General features: G+C 44.1%; 1 protein-coding gene across 2 annotated transcripts in view; it reads right to left on the minus strand.

Annotated features, from left to right (window-relative positions):
* Nucleotides 1-3,194: 3,194 nt before the first annotated feature.
* Nucleotides 3,195-22,846, minus strand: part of AATF (apoptosis antagonizing transcription factor) — a 111,526-nt gene continuing 91,874 nt past the window's right edge. The window contains exon 11 of one of the 2 annotated variants that reach the window (XM_023204706.2): nucleotides 3,195-3,466. In XM_023204706.2, coding sequence (XP_023060474.1) covers nucleotides 3,403-3,466 — 64 coding nt within the window. In that variant the 3' untranslated portion in view covers nucleotides 3,195-3,402. The remainder of the gene's footprint in view (nucleotides 3,467-22,846) is intronic. The other variant, XM_023204705.2, reaches the window with a different exon arrangement.

The raw sequence follows: 22,846 nt of genomic DNA on the forward strand, positions 1-22,846 counted from the left end.
AACATGGTAAAACCCCATCTCCACTAAAAATAAAAAAATCAGCCAGGCTTGGTGGCACGAGCCTATGATCCCAGCTACTTGGGAGACTGAGGCATGAGAGAATCGCTTGAATCTGGGAGATGGAGGTTGCAGTGAGGCAGGATTGCACCACTGCACTCCAGCTTGGGTTACAGAGCAAAACTCTATCTCAAAAAACGAACAAACAAACAAAAAAAAAACAAGCAGTTATAGTAACTACAACTCAACTCAGTTGCCTGGATCCAACATGCCTTCTCTAATCCCATAGCTCTAAGTAACAAGCTGGGCAAGGGACCTATGAGATGCTCAGGCCGGCATGCTGGCCACCCATGTGCACACATTACTTATGCAAGATAATCTTCACTGCATATTGACCACAGCAAGCCAATAAATTCCCCTTATGGGGATTTAATTTCCAGCTTTTGACCTTTGGATGAAAAACAAGTGAATCATCTCCTCCTGCCAGATTTACACCAGAGCTAATCTCAATAGTGATTTAGGAATGGTGAGTGTGGAAAAGGACTCTGGAAGAATCTTTATAGGTGAAAAGAGGAGACAAAAAAGTCAAACAACCGTATATTTGTGTCAATGGGCAAATGCCTTCAAATTACAAAGTCCCGTAGGATTTTGGGGGAGTCTCTGCTCCTCAGAACTGTGATAAACCACTAAACATTATCCATTCAGCAGCATCCTGGCTGGGTGTGGTGGCACACACCTGTAGTCCTAGCTACCTGAGAGGCTGAGGTGGAGGGGATTGCTTGAGCCTGGGAGGTAGAGGCTGCAATGGGCCACGATCACATCACTGCACTCAAGCCTGGGAGACAGAGCAAGACCCTGTCTCACAAAAAAAAAAAAAAAACCTTTTAAATTTATTTTTTTAAACTCTCCTTGCAGAGCAGGGGTACCCCATAGGCAGAGTGTGCCCAGAGTAGCTGAAACCTTTAAAAAAAAAAAAATTAAAAGAAAGCAGCATCCTATTCCAGAATCATTCCTTTCAAGTGTTTTTTTGTTTGTTTGTTTTTGTTTTTCAGGAGTCTCACTCTGTCACCCAGGCTGGAGTGCAGTGGTGTGATCTTGGCTCACTGCAACCTCCACCTCCCAGGTTCAAGCGAGTCTCCTGCCTTAGCCTCCCAAGTAGCTGGGATTACAGGCACGTGCCACCACACCCAGCTGATTATTGTATTTTTAGTGGAGATGGGGTTTCACCATGTTGGCCAGGCTGGTCTCGACCTTAAGTGATCCACCCACCTCGGCCTCCCAAAGTGCTGGGATTACAGGCATGAGCCAAAGCATCTGGCCTTAAGTGTTTTTAAAATTAATAGTTTAAATTGACAAACATAATTGTATCCACCTATGCGGTACAATGTGATGTCTTGATAGTGTATACAATGTTGAACAATTAAATCAAGCCTGTCCATGTATCCATCACCTCACTTGCTTATCATTTTTTATGGTGAAACATTTGAAATTTACCGAGTTACTCTGAAAAATACATTATTGACTATAGTTACCCTGCTGTATAATAGATCTCAAAACTTCCTCCTCTGGCTGGGAACGGGTGGGTCAAGCCTGTAATCCCAGCAGTTTGGGAGGCCAAGGTGGGCGGATCACTTGAGGTCAGGAGTTCGAAGCCAGCCTGGGCAATATGGTGAAACCCCATCTCTACTAAAAAAAAAAAAAAAAAAAAAAAAATACAAAAATTAACTGGGCCTGTTGGCGGACGCCTGTAATCCCAGCTACTCGGGAAGCTGAGGCAGGAGAATTGCTTGAATCTGGGAGGCAGAGGTTGCAGTGAGCCAAGATTGTGCCACTGCGCTCCAGCCTGGGTGACAGAGTGAGACTCCATCTCTAAATAAATAAATAAATACTTCCTCTGATGTGAAACTTTGTAGCCTTGTAGTCTTTGACCAATGTGTCGCATTCCCTGCTCCCCCACTCCCTCAGCCTCCAGTAACCACCATTCTACTCCTTAGTTCCACACGTCGGCCTTTTGTAGATTCCACGTATAATTGAGATTAGGGAGTCTCTGTCCTTCTGTGCTTGGGTCATTTCACTCGGCATAATGCCTTCCAGTTCAACCACATTGTCGCGAGTGTCAGAATTTCCTTCTTTTTAAGGCCGATAAGGGGTATAGGTACACTGAGTACCTACACCTCTTACCCATTCATCCATATAAAAAACTCAATAGCAAGAAAACAAATAACCCATTTCAAAAATGAGCAAAGAATCTGAACAGACATTTCTCAAAAGAAGACATACAAATGGCCAACAGGCTTATTAAAAAATTATCAGCCTCACTAATCATTAGGGAAATGCATAGAAAAACCACAAAGAGGCCAGGCATGTTGGCTCACACCTGTAATCCCAGCACTTTGGGAGGCTGAGGCGGGCAGATTACAAGGTCAGCAGTTCGAGACCAGCCTGGCCAATATGGTGAAACCCCATCTCTACTAAAAATACAAAAATTAGCTGGGCGTGGTGGTGGGCACCTGTAATCCCAGCTACTCAGGAGGCTGAGGCAGGAGAATCGCTTGAACCCAGGAGGTAGAGGTTGTAGTGAGCCGAGATTGTGCCACTGTACCGCAGCCTGGGACACAGAACGAGACTCAGTCTCAAAAAAAAAAAAAAGAAAAACCACGAGACATCACCTCAGACCTGTTATAATGGCTACTATCAAAAAGATGAACCCCTAAAATGTATACAACTATTACATGGCAATACAAACTTTTTTAATAAAAAAGATGAAAGGTAACAAATGTTGGTAAAGGCACAGAAAAGGGAGCCCTGGCACCAAGGCGTGGAAAAGGGAGCCCTGGCACGCTGCTGGGCGGAATGTGGACTGGTACAGCATTACAGAAAACTGTATGGAGTTACTAAAAAAAACTAAAAATTCAACTACCCTATGCTCAAGCAATCCCATTTCTCGGTATATCTACAGATCAACGGACATGACTGTGTTGAAGGGACACCTGCACCTCCACATTCATTTTCCCCACAACAGCCACACTACACAAACAATCTGCATGTCCGCCAGGGTGAGTGGGTCAAGGAAACGTCAAGTCTGACAATGTATGAGGAGGCCACTGGACTAGAAAAAAAAGAAAGTCCAAGAAACGTGTCATCCGCTGGAGCGCCAAAGCAGACTGACTCAGCCTCTTAAGAAATCACAAGTGGTGGTGGCAGTAACAGTGCTCTTTATTTGTGGTGTTTAAAGGCGGGGTTGGGCGGAACAGCGCCCTTGCATGTATTAGGCACAGGTTCGGAACACAGCACCTTCCCAGGGGATTCCCTACTAACTCAGTCCCATGAAGTCACCGGCTTCCTCCAGCTGGACCAGCAGCCGCACCAGCCAAGGCGCCCGCTGGGTGTCGGAGGTGGGCGATGTCAATCCCCATGGCCTTCGTCGGGAGGGTGGAGCTGGCCAAAAAGAGAGCGGTACAGTTCTGTCCTAAAAGACAAACACGGCAAACTGGTTAACACACTGGTTCACTAGTCAAGGTTAAAAAGGAACGCAGAAGTTGGAAAATACCCCACTCAGTTTCTTCTGTTGAAAACACAGCCATGTAATTAAAAATGCATCCCACAGCTCTTATTCACAAATACAACAGAAGGAAGAAACCCAATCAAACAGTAAAATATGTAAATGGTCCAGTGCGGCTGGACACCCGTCTCCGGGGAATGAGTGTTCTGTAAGTTTGCCCTTTGCAGACAGCCTCTTCAAGTAAGAAAACAAGATTGAATATTTTAATAGGATGTAGGAGACCGCCACCCGATGAGGGGGATTCAATCAGACATGGGATATAGGGGGATATAATTTAGTTTTCATATATTTTCTTGGACTTGGCAGTACTTGAAAAACAATGAAAATGAGCCAGCAACAAGATTCCAATTACTATCATCTGTGCAGTAGTTCAGGTGGCGAACCAAGCTTCTTCCACACTCCCCAGCTGCCCTGTCTCTATTCTCAGTCTGATAAATAATATGATTGGCTAATTTATTTCTGAAGTTGGGTTTTGACATTAAAACAGTAACATGCCAGGGTCTTGGGCCCCTAAAAAGAAAATTAAATGACCACTTTCAAACTCTTTTAAATGCAACATACACACAAACGTCTGGCCAAAGCCATCTGTCAAGGCCTGGAAAACCTAAAAGGAGTTTGGGTGGGGCAGGGGTCTTTCCTGTCATCGAGACAGAAGCTCCAGAACACTTTCCCCTGTGGATACACAGCAGATCCTCCCTGCAGAGACATGAGGGATCCATGAGGTTCCAAGCAGGTAAGACCCGCGTGAGGACGTCCCTGCCATCGGGGAGGCGGGCATGCAGCATGTGGCCGCAGGGGCCGCCATCCATGTCCACGCTCTGCAAAAGGCCCAGCCAGTAGCCCTCATGGAGACAGGGCGGGCGCACACAGGGCTGAGGTCATGGGCCAGGAGCCCCAGAAGAAATCTACACCTGCTCGGATATTCTCAAGATCGAACTCAAATTATAGCCTGCCATCTTGTTAGGAAAACAAGCTTTTAAAAGCGCTCTCATTATCTGAGGGTCAGCATCGGCACATCTGACTTTAAAAACAAAACCAAAAAACCCCACCTTTCAAACAGCAAGGCTTTAACACAAAAACCTATTCGTCTTTTTTTGTAGTTACCCTACTATAGTTATGGATAAGGACAGAGGTACTACAATTAGGAAATCCAACAAAAGGAATAGAGTACAGAAGCCACAAATGTAAGCTAGCCTTATGTTGGGGACCACGGGATGGACAGGCAGTGAAAGTGCAGGCCAGAGAACAACAGGCCTCCAATTTTATTACAGGAATTTTATCCCAAGAATGTGCTGGTGCCTTCACCCTGAACTACCCAGCAGACCCCTAGACCACAGACAAAGGACACAGCTTCCCCCTTGGGCTCCACCTGTCTCTTCTGCTCTTCTGTTACACACATCCATGTGACTAGCCTCAATAAGCCCAGATGAGGCCTGCCAAGGTGGAAGGCAGCCCCAGACCAAATGCAAACAAATGGCTTCCAAATCACCAGTTCTGCCACACGGATCCTGCAGTGCCCGGCGCAGGCTCCACTTCATCACACCATGGCCTGCCTATTCGCCAGTAAAGACAAGTCTCTCTAGCTGTTTCCACACAAAAAATTAAATGGCGTGAAAGGGAGAGTTGCCGTAACAAAAGGACAGTGTGATTTTAAGATGACAACATCTGATGAGTAGGAAATGCAGAGGTGCGAGGCTATTTAGCCCTTCACAATCATACCCTTTCTAGCCTCGCCGTGCTTGCCTGCACCAGACCCCATCATTACCACTGAGCAAATGCTTCCACTCTGCACGCAATATCAGTGCAACGCCTGGGCCGAAGGCAGCAGTTACTGTCCGCAGCAGGGTTCATGTGTCAGGAGCAGAGAGTGAAATGCTGAAACCCATGTTTTCATAGAACATCATTTCACACTCAGGTGGGCAAAGCTGACAAACATATGCAGCTGTTCATGGCAAGCAACTTGGGAAGCTGAGTGGTCGGGGTTCTTAAAACATTTTCAGAGACAGAGAATATGAATAGGGGATTATTTCAATCTAAAAGTCCCCAAGCAATTTCAACTTTTACATCTTCCTCACCCACTACCACCAACTGGTGACTGTTTTTACCTTCAAAGCATCTCATCTCAAACTTCACGGGTCTCCAGGCTTCCACTAGGTCAGATCTCACCGTCGCTCATGAAGCACACAGCGACAACCTCCTGGCTGACTCTTCCACTCCCTTCTCTGAGACAGACAAAGCAGACCCTCCCTGGGGCCCAGAAGCACCATGGGGATGAAGATTCCCCCCCGCCCCACCCCACCCCTGCTGCAGATTCCAGCGGTCCAGCTTGGCCTCAGTCCTTCCTCTTTCCAGGTCCTGGCTTTGGCTCCTGCCCTGAGCAGCTGGGCAGTGCAGGGAAGCACAGCCCTTCCTGCCTCTTTGCTAGGTTGGAGAAGGAAGGGTTGCACATTTTTATAACTTTTTCACCGTAAGTTTAAATAGTTACAAAACATATGACCGGGATGTTGTGAATATTAACTTTTGTAATGCCTGCAATGGAACCTATGTGCCATAATGATTTGATACTCATGGTTCTTTCAAGTAACACATAAATTTTTTTTTTTTTTTTGAGATGGAGTCTCACTCCTGGCACACAGGCTGGAGTGCAGTAGCTCGATCTTGGCTCACTGCAACCTTCACCTCCCAGGTTCAAGCCATTCTCCTTTCTCAGCCTCCCAAGTAGCTGGAATTACAGGCACCCGCCACCACGCCCAGCTAATTTTTGCATTTTTAGTAGAGACAGGGTTTCACCATGTTGGACAGGCTGGTCTCGAACTCCAGACCTCAGGTGATCCACCTGCCTCGGCCTCCCAAAATGCTAAGATTACAGGTATGAGCCACTGCGTCCAGCCAAGTAACACAGAAATTCTTCTTTTATTTTTATTTTTTTGAGATGGAGTCTCGCTCTGTCACCAGGCTGGAGTGCAGAGGTGCGATCTCGGCTCACTGCAAGCTCCGCCTCCCAGGTTCAATCGATTCTCCTGCCTCAGCCTCCTGAGTAGCTGGGACTACAGGTGCCCGCCACCACGCCCAGCTAATTTTTGTATTTTTAGTAGAAATGGAGTTTTGCCATATTGGCCAGGATGGTCTCGATCTCTTGACCTCATGATCCACCTGCCTTGGCCTCCCAAAGTGCTGGGATTATAGGCGTGAGCCACACATAAACTCTTTAACTTGGACATTTTATAGCACCTTTTTCTTTTTAAATTTTATTTCCATCTGACTTTTCCCCTACAGAGTTTTGTCCTAATGGTTTCATGCTTGAATGTCTTTTATCAATCACCCTTATACTTCTTGGCCACATTAGTCTGTAAATAAAAACACTTTTGAAATTTTTAAAATGCAAAAAATTGAAATGAAAATATTTTAATTGTTTGACATTATAAGGCTCTAAGTAGTTAAAAAATGTTCCTCTGGATTATTAGGATACAACCAATATATAATAACATGATACAATATATTCTAATTTTAGTGAAAATTTAGCATTCATACATGTGTAAAAGGTTATTGGAAATGCATCCCTTAATGATATGGATGAGGCTTTTCCCTCCATTTGTTCATGGATCATGGAGGAATATTATTTATTGCCAGAATGAAGGAGGGTTCAGCATCAATTCTACTCCTTTTTTTTTTTTTTTTTTTTTTTTTTAGACACAAGCACTGAGAAACGCTGTCATGTAAACAAGCAGACAGGAATGACAGAGTTCTGGGATAGCAATGCCACTCGATTCTTTTCGCTCTTTGCGAATTATATGGCACACACAAAAAATCGCACAGTGACTCGTCACCGAACATTAGTCCTAACGATCAACCAACTGACAACTCAATTCAACTCGTGTTCTCCTGTGATTCTGCTGGAAGTGAAGAACTGGAAACCACCCGGCCTGCACAGGGCTTGTCATCTAGTCCTTAAGCATTTCCTTTCTCAATTTCTATACCCATATTTCCAGCTGTCCTTGTGTTTGGGGCCCTGGAGGTTTTCCTGTGGCAGCCCGAGGTCCATGTTACTCTAAGGATGGGCGCGGGGGAGGCTTTTCAAGGCCGGAGAAGGACGAGGGTAAAAGGAGAACCTGGCCCTCCAGCACAGGTCTGCTCTGGGGCAGACAGCTTTAGGAAAGAACGTACGTCTGGAGACTGACTCCTTGACTATCTGTGTCTACCTTCCCCTTGGAAAGTCTCTGCACACCCCAGTGTGAAGACTGAGCCGCAGGGTGCACAGAGCTCTTCTTCCCTCAAACCTAGGCAGGTGTCTAGGTGCTTAGGGAGAGGCAAAGACATCTGAAAAGAAACAAAACATGTCCGTAGTCCTTACCCCATCCCAGGAAAAACTGCAAGTAAAGACAAGGCTACAAAAAGGCGCCATGGGACCGAGGGCCAGACCGCCTTGTACTGCATGAACACCTTCCCCCGGCTGCATCTTCCTAACTGGGATTCAGCCACGCGGAGAAGCTAAACTATCAATCCTCCAGGTTAACCTTGTTCCACTGGATTCTCCAGGGTAAGTGTACAGTTTCATACCTGAGGTCCCCTTAAGGCTATGCATAATGAACTTTTTAAAAAAAATACATAATTCCTGCTGCCTATCACATTAAGAATCAAGATGCCAATCACTGATCTGTAGTCCCCTCACCCCTGAGCATACACGCACTCACGGTCAGTGGGAGTACCCACTGCAGACGACGTGTTCATGCTGGTATCACGCAGGGGAGCGGCCTACGGAGTCATTAACCGGACTTGGACCCGAGGTAGAAGGTCGATAGCAGGGGCTCTTCCTTGAATTAAAATTTAACTTACCCTTTATTGCAACCTACAAAAGCAAGTAATGAGCACTAACATTTTTATTTCTTTTAAACTGTCATTTAGGCTGTAGAGGGGATAATTACCTATCTCTAGTGTAGTAAGGTTTTATAACCCTTAGTGAGGCATTTTCTAATTTAATATTTTTACTATATTATCATAAAACCTGTTTCTAGAAAAAAAATGACCATGGATTAGCAGCCATTTTCCATAAAGACAGAATATGCGTGTGTGTGTGTGTGTGTGTGTGTGTGTGTGTGTGTGTCTCTTAGGATTCGGCTTATTAGGCGATTCTTCTGAAGAGACTTAAAGTATGCACATTGTAGCTAGCTGTGAACTGCAATTACTTGAGTGGCAGGTAAGATTTTAAAAGCTCTAAGTGAAATGGGGGTGTATGTATACGAGAATGCAGCCCCTTGCTGGATGTGTGGATCCAAATATGTTCTCTTCAGTTCCACATGTGCACTCACCCCACTACCACACAGATCACTGTCTTTCACGATGTCATTTGGGCAAACAGTACAGAGGAGCATATTAAACCTGCAAATGATCTGTGTGGGGCTTTCAATTTGCTAGGTCAGTAGCTTGCAGCACTGGGGATTCTGAAGGAATTGTACCATCCACTCTACCGAAAATCCCACTCCTCCTACACTGGCCCTGGAACCCCCAGGCCTCCAAGACAACCCTGAGCTGTGCCTGCCCACTCTTGTGGCCAAAGACAGGTGGACAGCGGAGAGAACACAGCCATTCCACTGCTCCCTGAAAAAGCCTGTACAGCCTCCCAAAGCGCATCATGGTCTCTGAGAAAGTATTACATGCCAGTCTTCCAAAGGAGCTGGCGGAGACAATATTGCTGCTTTCCAGATTAAAAGTGACTCACAGGCCAGGTATGGTGGCTCATGTAATCCCAGCACTTCGGGAGGTTGAGGTGGGAAGATCGCTTGAGCCCAGGAGTTTGAGACCAGCCTGAGCAACACAGTGAGACCCTGTCTCTATTAAAAATAAATACATAAAATGACACACATAATTTGCCTTTGACTAATTAAAAATTGTTCATTTGTTGCTTCTTAGGGGTGGGAGGTCTCCCTAAATATATAAGACACATCCCAGAATGTTGCAGCCCTTCCTTCCTTTCTAATCCTCTACCTCTCCCACACTGCACACAAAAGTGCTATAGCATTTGCTTCTGCCTTAACTCAACCCCATACATACATTGCAGAATCAAGGGAAAAGAAAGCACACGACAAGCAAGTTGGACAAAGGGTTCCAATCACAGCAATGCTCACAGCTAGCAGGCTCTGGATCCGATTTGAAACCCTACAAGTAGAGTCCGCCCAGATATGGTCAGTCATCCCAGAGATTCACATGCACGCCTGCTCTGCACTGACCAGCGCGGTCGCCGATGACAGATGTGTGCTTTTAAAATTACTGGTGATGTATTGATGCTGCCTTTTTTCACGTTTTTGTTTGAAAACAATTTGCTTAGTGTGGTGGAAGCCTAAACATGTACTAGATGTATATGATTCCTGGCCTCAAAACCTATCATACTAAAGGTATAATCAATTAATTAAAAATATTTGAATGCTTATTTGAACTTTGTTAGATTTTGTGGAGGTTTACAAAGACAAGAAAGGCACAGTGGAAGCTAGATCGGGTAGGTAAGTGTGTCTCAGACAAATCACTCCATCTGGGGAGACACACAAACATTCTTCCTCCTGCTGAACCCAATTCTGTCATTCTGGGACTCACAGTCATGGGCTCTTGTCCCTCTAAAGCCAGGAGAGAAGTAAGGCTGACTACTATTCCCTGTGGTAGCACTTCAACTATTTGATGTCTTCCTCTAACTAAATCTGTTCTTTTCCAGGTTCATGGCCTCAGTTCCCTCCATTCCTCCTGTGACCAAGTCTGCTTGCCATCCTGACTGCACTCCTATGAGCCCTCCGTTTGCCAAAGCTCCAAAAGCAAGGTCCTCAGAACCTGCAGCCCTCATGAGCCCAAAGCAGGTGGAGCAGGACTCCGCCTCTCCTGCACTCTGAACACATACTTCTCTCTGTTTTCCCAAGGCCTCCACTCTCTTCTGTTCTATCTACTGGTATGCCCAGGGCCTCCCAAATGTCTGTGGAAAAAGATGTCTTGCCAATTATCACTTGGCACGTGCTAATGGCACCAAACAAAGGGAATCTTCTCCAACAAAACATGTGCCTCCATTCTGATTGCCAGAAACCGAAGTAGGCCAAAGGGCAAAGGCTACTCACTCCTCCATTTTCCTCTTAAAAAGGTCTACAGACCAGAGGACAGCAGCTTTCTTTTCTTATATACATATACTTAGAGAAGCCAGCTTAATAGAAATCTTGAATAGTTAAACAGAACAAGGCAAATGCTTTTATATGGTATAGAGCATGGTATCACAAGTGCAGAGGGGCTGGAAGGTGCTGTCAGAGCTGGTACTGACTCTGGCTCAGGTGCTTACTGGGTCTAGGACGTTATGTAAATTACTTAGCCCCCCTGAATCTTAGCTTCCTCATCAGTAATGTGGTGACAGTATCTTCCTTAAACATACTGTTTTTACAGCACTAAGCAAAGTCCCTATTGCATAAATGGCATCGTCATCTATGATCATGAGAAACGGAATGAGTCAGAGCAACATGCTGAGGGCCTGTGTGCATGCATTACAGTTGCTCCCAACCAACACTAGGGACAAAATGGTAGCCTCCTTTCATCATTCCTTTGCTTTCCCCAATCCAAATCCATCCTACTCTGTATCAGTGACTTTACAAGTGAGAGAAAGATATTTGAGAAGTGTCTCTATGACCTAAAAGGAGAAACATATTGATCCGAATGGCAGGCAATTGCCCTGTGCTCTTTGGGGCTGTGTGGTAGGGGCAGCCCTGTGTATGTCATGAGAATTGGCTCAGACACAGGCGACATGCGTTAGAACTTAGCTCCTCAAGGCTGGGCGTAGTGGCTCATACCTGTAATCCCAGCACTTTGGGAGACCAAGGCGGGCGGATCACCTGAGGTCAGGGGTTCAAGACCAGCATGGCCAACATGAAGAAACCTCATCTCTACTAAAAATACAAAAAATAGCCAGGTGTGGTGGTGCATGCCTGTAATCCCAGGTACCTGGGAGGCTGAGGCAGGAGAATCACTTGAACCTGGGAGGTGGAGGTTGCAGTGAGCCAAGATTGTGCCATTGTACTCCAGCCTGGGCGAAAGAGTGAGACTCCATCTCAAACAAAACAAAACAAAAACTTAGCTCCCCAAGAAGGCTGGATTGCTGGGAAAGTAATCCAAGTAAAAAGACATAGTGCTTATAAGGAGTTAGTATTTAGTCAGAATGACACAAAAATCACTATAGTAGAAAACAGGATTTCTGAATACGGCCAAAGAGTCAGTACACTTACCCTCCCTGACTCTCCTCTTAACATCCCCCAACAACCAGAAGATCACAGGCTTCTCTCCTGAAATCTCATCATAATTCCATTCCAAAAAACAAACCAAAACTGAATAACAAAAACCCCCTAAAAAAACCAAAAAGCAAAGAAAGGAGGTAAAGGGGAAAGAAAGCAGCTTTCTTTCAGCTAAGACTTATTTCTTAACAGGATCAACTTAGCAAAATAAGAATGACTCAGAGACACCCCTTATCTATCACTAATTACCTAAATCCAGATACAAGGCAAATCATGTCCAATCCGACACTAGCTGAACTCTTCGCAAGTTTCCAAAAACCGCAGCCACCCGAATCTGCCACAAGGTGGCAGTACACGACTCATTTCTAAGTGGACCCCGCCAACATAATCAGGGGAGCCCATAAATTACGCGGTGTCTGCTCTCATCACCATCCTCCCCAGTGCTTGAAGGAGACTCTAGAAGGTCTGTTTCAATTCGTTCTTTTGGTCAGGTCAGAAGTAGGTCCTTCAAACCTCTGCAAAAGCTTTTAGCCCTACAGCTCTAAATTACATATGGTGACACATGGCCTCTGGCCTGTCCCCTAAAGATCAGACTCAAGATTTATAAATGTTCCAAGAAGCAGGTTCAGGCCCCAAACAAAGGAACTGAGAGGCTGGGGAACAGGGAGGAGAGGAGAGAGGGATGGGGGCGAGAAGGGGACTGCATGTGGACAGGTTTTCTTTTCACTTGTGCTTCCTTCTAAATTACTCAAGCCAGTTACAAATCCCCTGCACTTTAACAAAGGAAGAAAAACACTTGAAACTTCCACCATCCCTACTACTAGCTTCAAATCTTCCACATTATTTTAAAGAAAAATAATTTACCTTAGTGGACTTGCAAAAAAAGGGGCGGTGGGGGAGGAGCCACTCTTCAGACAAAAGGGGCGCTGCTCCTTCCGCGCATTAATATTCCATATTCCCGGGATGATTTCCACTTTCACAGTTTGACTGTTTTGTAACAGATTTGATGTGAGAGAAGACAAATGGCCTCACAAAGGAAAGACGACAAATCATCACCCTGCTTTTAGCAGGGTTTCTCTTTATTTTTATTTATTTTTATTCCGGACCTGGGCTGCAGAGCTCTCTGCTTTGCTGGAGATGTTTAATATTAACGTCAAGCCACCACGGTCCCCGCAATAGAGTTGGCCAGTGTTGTGTTTACGGTTTTGTGACTGCTGGCTTCAGGAAGATGAAGCTCCTTGTTCAAACAGCAGCCCCTCTAACAGCTCCTGTTAAAAGCCAGGGGATGCTTCACTGCTTAGACGTGAATCACTTCCCCCAACCGCACAGAAGGTGAGACTGACATTCCAGTTACATTTGTATCCGTATCAGGATGCTGCCCAACAACCCAGGGTGTGTGTGTGTGTGTGTGTGTGTGTGTGCGCACGTGTCGGGGGAGCACAGGATGCATCGCTCAGCTCTAGCTTAACTTCAACACGCAGGAACTAGTGAGGGTATTCAATGTCAAACCACAGAGTTTCAGCAACGGCACTCTGCTATTACTTCTGGTAATAAGTTGGAGGATTTCTTTTGCTTAGAAATCTGTTACCAATCAAAATGCACAAGAAGCAACTACTGAGTGAGCAAACGCAAAGTGCCAGCTCTGAGATGCGAGTCAGGGGACACAGAAGAACCGCTGGGGCCTCGGGAGCAAACCCTTCCAGCTGCTGGCCAACTGCCCTGCCCGGAAGTCTCCCCGACAGCATTCAAGGAGCATGTGTTCTCCTGGCTCTCCTCCGCTTTCCTTCTCCCAGGTTCTGCTCTCAGCTTCCTCTCTTCTCTTGACACCCTCCCCTGGTGATCCCACACACTCTCTAATGATCTAATGGTCTCCTCCTCGGGAAGGACCCCACAGCCCAAGCCCCCACTCCCCCGCCCTCCCCCTGAACTCATCTGCCTTGCAAGGCTCTTCTGACACCCAAGCTACCGTTTCTCCTAATAATGGTAGTAAATTCTTTTTTATTCACATCCCACGCAACTGTTTAATGGCAGTGAGCTGTAAGACAAAATTACAGATTATCAATACCACATATTCTGATGAAAAAATAAAATCCAGTCTGAGATGGGGCTCTTGTTTGGACTGTACGCCTATTAATTGATTAAAAAAAAAAAAAAAAAAAGCCTGCTCTCAATCTGTCCATATTTTTTGGTTTTTCATAGTATCCTTCAAAGAACTTTCTCCTTGCCTCTGAAAATCAGAAATTCAGCAAAAGGAGCATCTGTCCTAGACACCTGCCAGGTGAGCTTTCCCCAGCAGCACTGAGCAGGCCAGCAACAGGGGGTCTGCAACAGGGCATCTCTCTCACTCCAGTTTCACCAGCTAGTCCCTGAAGTCAGCAGTTTGATTACCTCAGCCAGTTAAACAATTGGCTCTAAAAACCCTGACTGCTAAGTGCAAAGTGAGCAGTTTGCATTTCTTCCCCTGGACGCCGAAGAGTGTGTCTGGCTGCATAGTTGTGCTTCCCCCTGTAGGACCGAGCTGTGGAAGAGGAGGCAGAGTGCTGCCAAGTGTGTGTATGAGAAAATGTGTATTGATTTCTTCTTTCTTATAGGGGAGCACAAAGCACTGAAGAACAATTGCTCGTCTTTGCAGCATTTCACATTCCATACAAGAGACAAAAGGCCCAACCCCCACTACCCTCTGAGAAGCAGAAAGGGGAATGGAACAGGACTGTATCTCCTGGGTGTTGGCAGCCACCAGCACTGCTGCAGGTCAGCCACTGAGACTCCAAACACCCTGGGGCCCACACCTGCTCGCCTGTCTCTCATCAAGTAATTTCCCTCTCTGGGCTGATGTCTCCTCATCTCTATTGTAGAAGAAAGGCCTTCAGTCTTATTTACCTTGTAAGTGGAGGTGCCCAGGGGGTCAAAGAATTAATGTTTATAAAGTGTTGTGCTCCCCAGAGAGACAGTGGGAAAGCATAGGGTGTGGTTATGGCTCATTCAAGGCCTCCCTTCGGAGGGTGGCTGGTGAGAGCGTCCCATGACCAGGTGCTGCCAGCAACTTGAACTCCAAGTCTAATAAGGCAAGGTCCTCAATCTAAATATCCCTTCTTAGCTTGACACTTAATAGAAACACTAAAAATAACAAAGCAGCTAGGCCTTTATGCTTTGTTAATGCACTTACAGAATCCATTCCAGAACTGTTTTCTTCTTAAAGAAAAATACTGAAAGCAGAGTCCAGAAAACTGACCTAAAGCTATAAATCACCGCAGAGTCCTGCTGGTGTTCTTCATGCTCTATAGTAACTGCATGGTGAGTATCCCTAATCCAAGTATCTGAAATCTGAAATGCTCCAAAATCTAAACCTTTCTGAGCACTGACACCAATTATGCTGTAAGAAAATGCTCACTGGAATACTTCAGATTTCAGATTTTCAGATTAGGCATGCTGAACGGGGATAATACAAATATTTCCAAATCCAAAAAAATCTGAAATTCCTCTGGACCCAAGAATTCCTGATAGGTGACACTCGGCTTGTAATAATTTATAGGAAGGCCATCAGAACCAAATCTGGTTTAAATAGCACAGAAAACCTATAGTATATAGTATATAGCAGGAGAAAACCTACAGTATATATAAAGTTTAGGGTCTATACTCTCAGAAGTGATGGAAATGTAAGAGTGTTCTTGAGAGAGCTTTTTCCAAGGTTCAATCTAAGTAAAAATGACCTCAAAAGCCCTCTAAGCAAAGGGTTGAGAATCATAAGTCCCAGAGCAGAACCTTTCATTCTGGGTCTTTTCCAACATGGCCATGAGCTAAGAACAAAATAAGGAGCTGGCCCTCAAGCAGTGCAGTGTTTTAGCATGGAGACCTAACCTATGAATAATTAGGAAGCAACCTGGTGGTAGATGCTATATATAATATAAATCTATACAAAGTGACATGGAAGCAGAGGAAAGTATATTTTGCTTCTGTTTTTTTTTTTTTTTAATGAGACAAAGTCTTGCTCCCGTGTTCACGCCATTCTCCTGCCTCAGCCTCCCGAGGAGCTGGGACTACAGGTGCTCGACACCACGCCCAGCTAATTTTTTGTACTTTTAGTAGAGAAGGGGTTTCACCGTGTTAGCCAGGATAGTCTTGATCTCCTAACCTCGTGATCCGCCCGCCTCGGCCTCCCGAAGTGCTGGGATTACAGGTGTGAGCCACCGCGCCCGGCCAACAAAATATATTAAAGAAGTGAGATGATTTGGAGATATTTCAACAACAGAGGCAATAAACTCATTTTCATCTTACAGGAAAGTTGCAAAAATAATCTTGTAAACAGCAAATTGTAAACAAACGTATAAGCTGGAGGCTTTTAAAAGCATCTCAGACAGGAAGCCTCTACCCAACTCTTTTGGGGGTTTGCACAGAAATGGATATGTCTATATTGCATGCTCAGGGACAGTGGCATCATACACAGATGTGAAAACACAAATTTTGTTTATTTAAATAATTATCTGGTAGGGGTTACATTTAAAATAGTCCTTCTCAGAAATTAAAAAATTAAAAAGAACATTTTATTCTCAAGAATCCAGTGAACAAGAGGATTATTTTCACTACGTAAAAGAAAGAAACCATGGCCTATAAAGAAGGCTTCCCAGGGTGGCACCGCATATGAGCGAGGGCATAAGGTGCTCAGGAATATTAAGTCCGTTGCCGAGCTCAGAGAAGGCCAACAATAACTGGAAAAAAACCTTAAATGAAGTGTTCTGCAAATACTAAAATGCTACAAAATGCTATATAAGGCAGCTACAATTAAAATTAAATTATTCCAAATATATACATCTTGATAATACCAAATACAAGATTACAGTAAACATAGGCATACTTCTTTGACTTTTAAGTTAACATTCTTAGCAAGAAAAAAACCCCTAATAAGTGTGTCTGTGAACTGTTATACAGTTAACAGTATAACTGTTAGGGAGGAACAGAATGGGTTCAAAGAAGAAAAAGCCACCTGCTCGGTGAGGGTGGAGAATCTGAAGTCTCCCTAGAAAGGCTGGTGACCTCATGACTGAATATTTCAACAGGAAACAACAGTGAGACGGGGCTGGAAGATGCTGCAGGCTGTGAGTAGAATGAACAGACATGCAGAATAGGGAGTGTGTCCCAGGGACTGCAGGTGTCTGCTCTGGACAGCACACGGGGTGAAATAGGCGATAGGGAGAGAAAGGTAGCAAGGCAACAAGTCATCGATGGCCTTAACTGGCAGGCTTGAGAGTATGGGTTTTATTCTAGAGGCAAAGAGTAACATGCTCTAAGTGATTTTGAGGAAGGTGAATCTGGCAATGAAACAGAGAACTGATGAGAATAGAGACTATTGGCTAATAGGCTGTTAGTGTAATAGTCTATGTGGGAATTTAAAAAAAAAAAAAAATTGACCGGGCACGGTGGCTTACTTACGCCTGTAATCCCAGCAGTTTGGGAGGCAGAGGTGGGCAGATCACGAGGTCAGGAGATCCAGACCATCCTGGCTAACACAGTGAAACTCCGTCTACTAAAAATACAAAAAATTAGCTGGGTGTGGTGGCGGGCGCCTGTAGTCCCAGCTACTTGGAAGGATGAGGCAGGAGAATGGCATGAACCTGGGAGGTGGAACTTGCAGTGAGCTGAGATTGCGCCACTGCACTCCAGCCTGGGCGACAGAGCGAAACTCCATCTCAAAAAATAAAAGACCAGGTGCGATGGCTCATGTCTGTAATCCTAGCACTTTGGGAGGCCAAGGTGGGAGGACTTGTTGAATCCAGGAGTTCAAGACCAGCTGGGGCAACATAGCAAGACCCCGTCTCTACAGGAAAAAAAAAAAGGCTGGGTATGGTAGTGTGTGCCTGTAGCCCCAGCTACTTGGGAAGCTGCAGCAGGAGAATCACTGGAGTGCAGGAGTTCAAGGCTGCAGTGGGTTATAATTGTGCTATTGCACTCCAGCCTGGGCAACAGAGTAAAACCTTGTCTTTTGTTTAAAAAAAAAAAAACAAAACAAAACCTGGACTCAAAAAAAGAGGCCGTAGAAATAAAAAGTGAAGATCATTGAACAATATATTAAAGTAATGTTCCAAGTAGATTAAAAGAAAAAAACAGATGAAATTAAATAAAATTTAGGTGAATAATTGCTCTGGGATACAGGAGAGATTGCCTAATCATAAAACAATGAAAAACACCCCCCACAAAAAGGTTCTTATATATTTAATTAGGTTAAAAAGTAAAACTTCTATGTGACCAATAAAAATCATTAATATTGACAGGTAAGCAAAATGCGAAAAATCTACAAAATCCAGGTAATTTTATACAACCATAAATATAGCCATAATATAGAGAATTCATACAGGAAGAAAATTCATAAAGAAAAGTCAAAACTCAAAAAGAAAATGGGCAAAGGATAAAAACAGAACAAATGATATAAATAAATGATTAATACTCTTTAAATTTACTATTAAATGAGAAAATAAACATAGATTATAGCCCACTGCCTACCACATTATACGTCCTCAATAAGGTGGCCGGATCTCAGCTCACTGCAAGCTCCGCCTCCCGGGTTCACACCATTCTCCTGCCTCAGCCTCCCGGGTAGCTGGGACTACAGGCGCCACCACGTCGCCCGGCTAGGTTTTTGCAGTTTTTAGTAGAGACGGGGTTTCACCGTGTTAGCCAGGATGGTCTCGATCTCCTAACCTCGTGATCCGCCCGTCTCGGCCTCCCAAAGTGCTGGGATTACAGGCTTGAGCCACCGCGCCCGGCAGAAAATATTTTTTAAAAGATAGCTCTCCCAGCTGGGTGTGGTGGCTCATGCCTGTAATCCCAGCACTCTGGGAGGCCAAGGTGGGCAGATCACCTGAGGTCAGCTGTTCGAGACCAGCCTGGCCAACATGGCAAAACCCTGTCTGTACTAAAAATACAAAATTAGGCGAGTGTAATAGCACATGCCTGTAGTCCCACCTACTTCGGAGGCTGACGCAGGAGAATAACTTGAACCCAGGAGGTGGAGGTTGCAGTGAGCCAAGATTGCACCACTGCACTTCAGCCTAGGCGACCGGGTGAGACTCCGTCTCAAAAAAAAAAAAAGAAAAAAGATAGTTCTTCCTCTTCGCAAAGATAAAATGACATAAGCCTCAGCTGGAAAGAAAGCAGTCATGTAACTTAGTAAAACTTAAAACTCATCAAGAGTCATTAGCAAGTTGAGATATTTAACCCAGAAATCTATTCTAAAGACACAGTAAAACCTAGAACACAGATTTCTGTATATATATGTTCAGTGCAGCACTACTTGAAAAGAAAGGCAATTACAAACAACCTAAATGTCCAACAATAATAAATATTCCGTAACAGATTATAAGGTTATTAAAATGATTTTAAAAATACTTAAGGCATTAAAATGCTTATAAGTTAATCTGAAAAAAGACTCAAACACATATGTATATATCTGTATAAAATACATACACAAAAAATTCTATAAGAAAACATATGAAAGAATTAATAATGTTCTACCCTCAATAGCAGAATGACACATTTTTCTTTGTCCTTTCTATATTTTTCAAATTGTCTTCCATAAGCATGCGCTATTTTTATTATATGGGAAAAAGATACTGTCTCTAAGAAAAGTAGATGACAGGTGCCTGACTGTGGCAGAGAATAGAATTATAAGCATAAACTGACTAAATATACTGGATCAGGATTCAAAGCTAATTATGAGGTCTAAGGTCTTTGTAACCAGAATGAGATAACATAAAACCAGGTTTGGGAATCCAGTGATTCACACTAACATATGAATGACTGACAGGCAAAACCTTCCTACATAGAAAGTATCTCTCCTATAAAAGAAAGGGGGGGGGGGGAGAAGCATTTTAATGTAAAGATTTCCCCCCCCAAAGAAGTTTTCGAAAGAGCAGCTAGGGGTGTGGGTGGGGGGCCTTCCCTTTGGCACATTATTCCCACATATTTCTAAAAGTTTGTTAATTTCTTGGCAATAGCAGCGGGGGTTGGGGACCGCACTCTTAGATGCACATACCTGTTCCACTACTTACTTGCTGCTCAACTTGGGCAAGTTACTTAATTGTCCTATGCCTTAGTATTCTTATAAAATGCAGATAACATCAATCACTTCTTTTTTTTTTATAAAGAACAAATGAAAATGTATGTGAAGGGCTTGGTGCAATGGCATATAGTAAACTCTCAGTAAGTGAAATATGATATGATTATTCTCTGTTATTTCATTGCCCATCAGACACAGGGGACAGACTTACAGTGGATAAATCAGAGTGAAGTACAACTGCACTTAGAAACAGACATGGTATCTTAGCAATCAACTGCTGGCTCAGTGATCACTGTGGGAAACATTAATAACATGGTTATGACTAACTAAACTAAGGTGAAAAACTTCGCTATTGCTTACCCGCTTGCAAGTAACTTGCAAGTTACTTAGTTGTGATTAATACAATATCTATAAGATATTGCAATATATTTAGAAAGCCAATAATAATAAAAATTTAAAAACAAGTCCTTAAGAGAAACATTTACACACACTTTAAAGAATGTGAAATATCCCTTTAGAGAAAAAAGAGGATTTACAATCCTTTGAAGAAGCGCTGAGAATATAAGTGCAGAAATGAGAACTATAGTCAAAAAGGCCCATTTTGAGGAAGGATTTATCTGTTCAGCATCTACAAATCTCTTTCTAGAAGATGTGCTTTTATCACTCTACCTCCTGCTTGGAGCCAAGGCTTCATTTTGACAATGCAAATTCTCTAGAATAAGAGACTGAATAGTAGCAAATCAGGAAAAATCGAAGAAACAACAGCAGTGTTTTTCTTCCAACCCAATCTGGCCCAAGCCTTCGGTTTGAACTTGAGAGTGTTTCCTTTGTCCTTTCTGACATCACTGGAGGAAGAAGGCCCTGTGCCCCTATCTCTGTGCTGGACGCCATCTTTAATGATGATATATGGGGGTCCTTTCCCCTCAGCACTGCTGGGGGGTCAAACGTGTGGTGCTGCCCGCCTGAGAATCAACAAGCGAATTATAAACTGTGTCAATCCGAGTTAATGCAAAGCTGTAATCCTCTTTAACAAGAGATCAAATCACTGCCATGAGTTATGTTCATTCTGTAATCTGATAAGGAAGAGAGGGAACCTCTAATAAAAGAGTAATGGGAGGCTTTAATGACGCTGGTAAAAGGCAGCCCCAGTTAAAACATTGCTCTTGTTCCTGCTGATTAGATCAATGTTGCATATTTGCCCGGGCTTGTCTCACCTGTCAGAATAACCTGTGTCTTTTTAGGAGATAAGAAGCCTCAGAGGAAACATCTGCACTTTAACCATTCTTGCTTGCAAGTTTTTAACCAACAGAAAATGCTCTATGGAGGGTATTTCAGGGGTTATTAACTGATGTGTTCTCAAATGCTGAGCAAGCTATACCAGAATATCTCACCATGATTCAGTGCATATTCCTATTAAATATAGGTAGTGGGGAGCAAGAAATGGTTTAACTAACCTCTGCGTTACCAAATGGGGGAAAAGAATATCATCAGTAGAGTGGTAGAGTGTGCCCATATTTAGGGTGCAGACCCATACACAAAAATGGCAAGCCGAAGATAAATTGCCTGTACAAATCCTATTAGACCAAGGCATCTCGAGAACAACGTGGCAGTGATGTTGACAAAGCACTTTACAAGGCTGGATTACATTTGTACATTTCTTTTCTAAAACTCCAGATGTAAAACAATAATGTATTTGGTGCTCAGTACTTATCATTAAAGGATCCTCTCCTTGCTCTTTTTCAATGCCAGCAGCTTTATAAAAGGAGTGGGAAAGGTGGTTTTTTATTTTGGGGGACAGAATAGGGAGCTAAAATTGAAACCCTTGCTGTACATATTGAGAATTTCTTTAAGTTATGTGCAAAGGAATGGAGTACCTACAAAATATTAATCTTGCTACCATTTTTGGAATAAGGGGGGGAATCTACTTAGAAAAATTCAATACCTACACTTTTAACAGTACCAGAGTCAAATCTATCTAATAACCTCTCCTTGAAGCAGCATTTAATGCAAGGCAAACACCTATTTTCTTTGGCATGCATCAAGCTGACTGCTGTCACCAGACCCTTTCCATCCTGACAGCCAAAACCCATGCCAACAGAGCAGGTTCACGTGGATGCCCCTTCCCAAATCTGAGTCAGTGGCCAGTTCTGAGGAACACATCTCTTCCTGTCTCAGGGGTCTCAGTCAGCATTTGTTTCTCTTGTCACGCTAGCATTTTACTGACTTATATCCACACAACAAATGACAATTAACTTAGTCTGCCTCAGAGGGTCTGTCAGAAACACAGGCAAAAAGCAGATGCTTATTTCCATAACCCCAAATTCTTCACTTTGTTAGAACTATAGTGACAGATCATCTGCATTTATTTTATTTTATTTTCATTTTTGGAATGCATGTGTATTAGGCCATTCTTGCGGTGCAGTAAAGAAATACTTGAGGCTGGGTAATTTATTAAGACAGGAGGTTTAATTGGCTCACAGTTGTACAGGTTGTACAAGAAGTGTGGCACCAGGCATCTGTCCAGCTTCTGATGAGGCCTCTGGAAGCTTACAATCACGGCAGAAGGCGAAGGGGGAGCAGACGCCTCACATGGCCAGAGCGGGAGCAAGAGAGAGAGAGTGGGGACAGGGGAGAAGCCACACATCGCTAAACAACCAGATCTCTCAAGAACCCACTGTTGGCCGGGCGCGGTAGCTCAAGCCTGTAATCCCAGTACTTTGGGAGGCCGAGACGGGCGGATCACGAGGTCAGGAGATCAAGACCATCCTGGCTAACCCGGTGAAACCCCGTCTCTACTAAAAAATACAAAAAACTAGCCGGGCGAGGTTGCGGCGCCTGTAGTCCCAGCTACTTGGGAGGCTGAGGCAGGAGAATGGTGGGAACCCGGGAGGCGGAGCTTGCAGTGAGCTGAGATCCGGTCACTGCACTCCAGCCCGGGGGACAGAGTGAGACTCCGTCTCAAAAAAAAAAAAAAAAAAAAAAAAAGAACCC

Source organism: Piliocolobus tephrosceles, chromosome 16 (genome assembly GCF_002776525.5).
Source record: "Piliocolobus tephrosceles isolate RC106 chromosome 16, ASM277652v3, whole genome shotgun sequence".
In the NCBI taxonomy this organism is placed as follows: Eukaryota; Metazoa; Chordata; class Mammalia; order Primates; family Cercopithecidae; genus Piliocolobus; species Piliocolobus tephrosceles.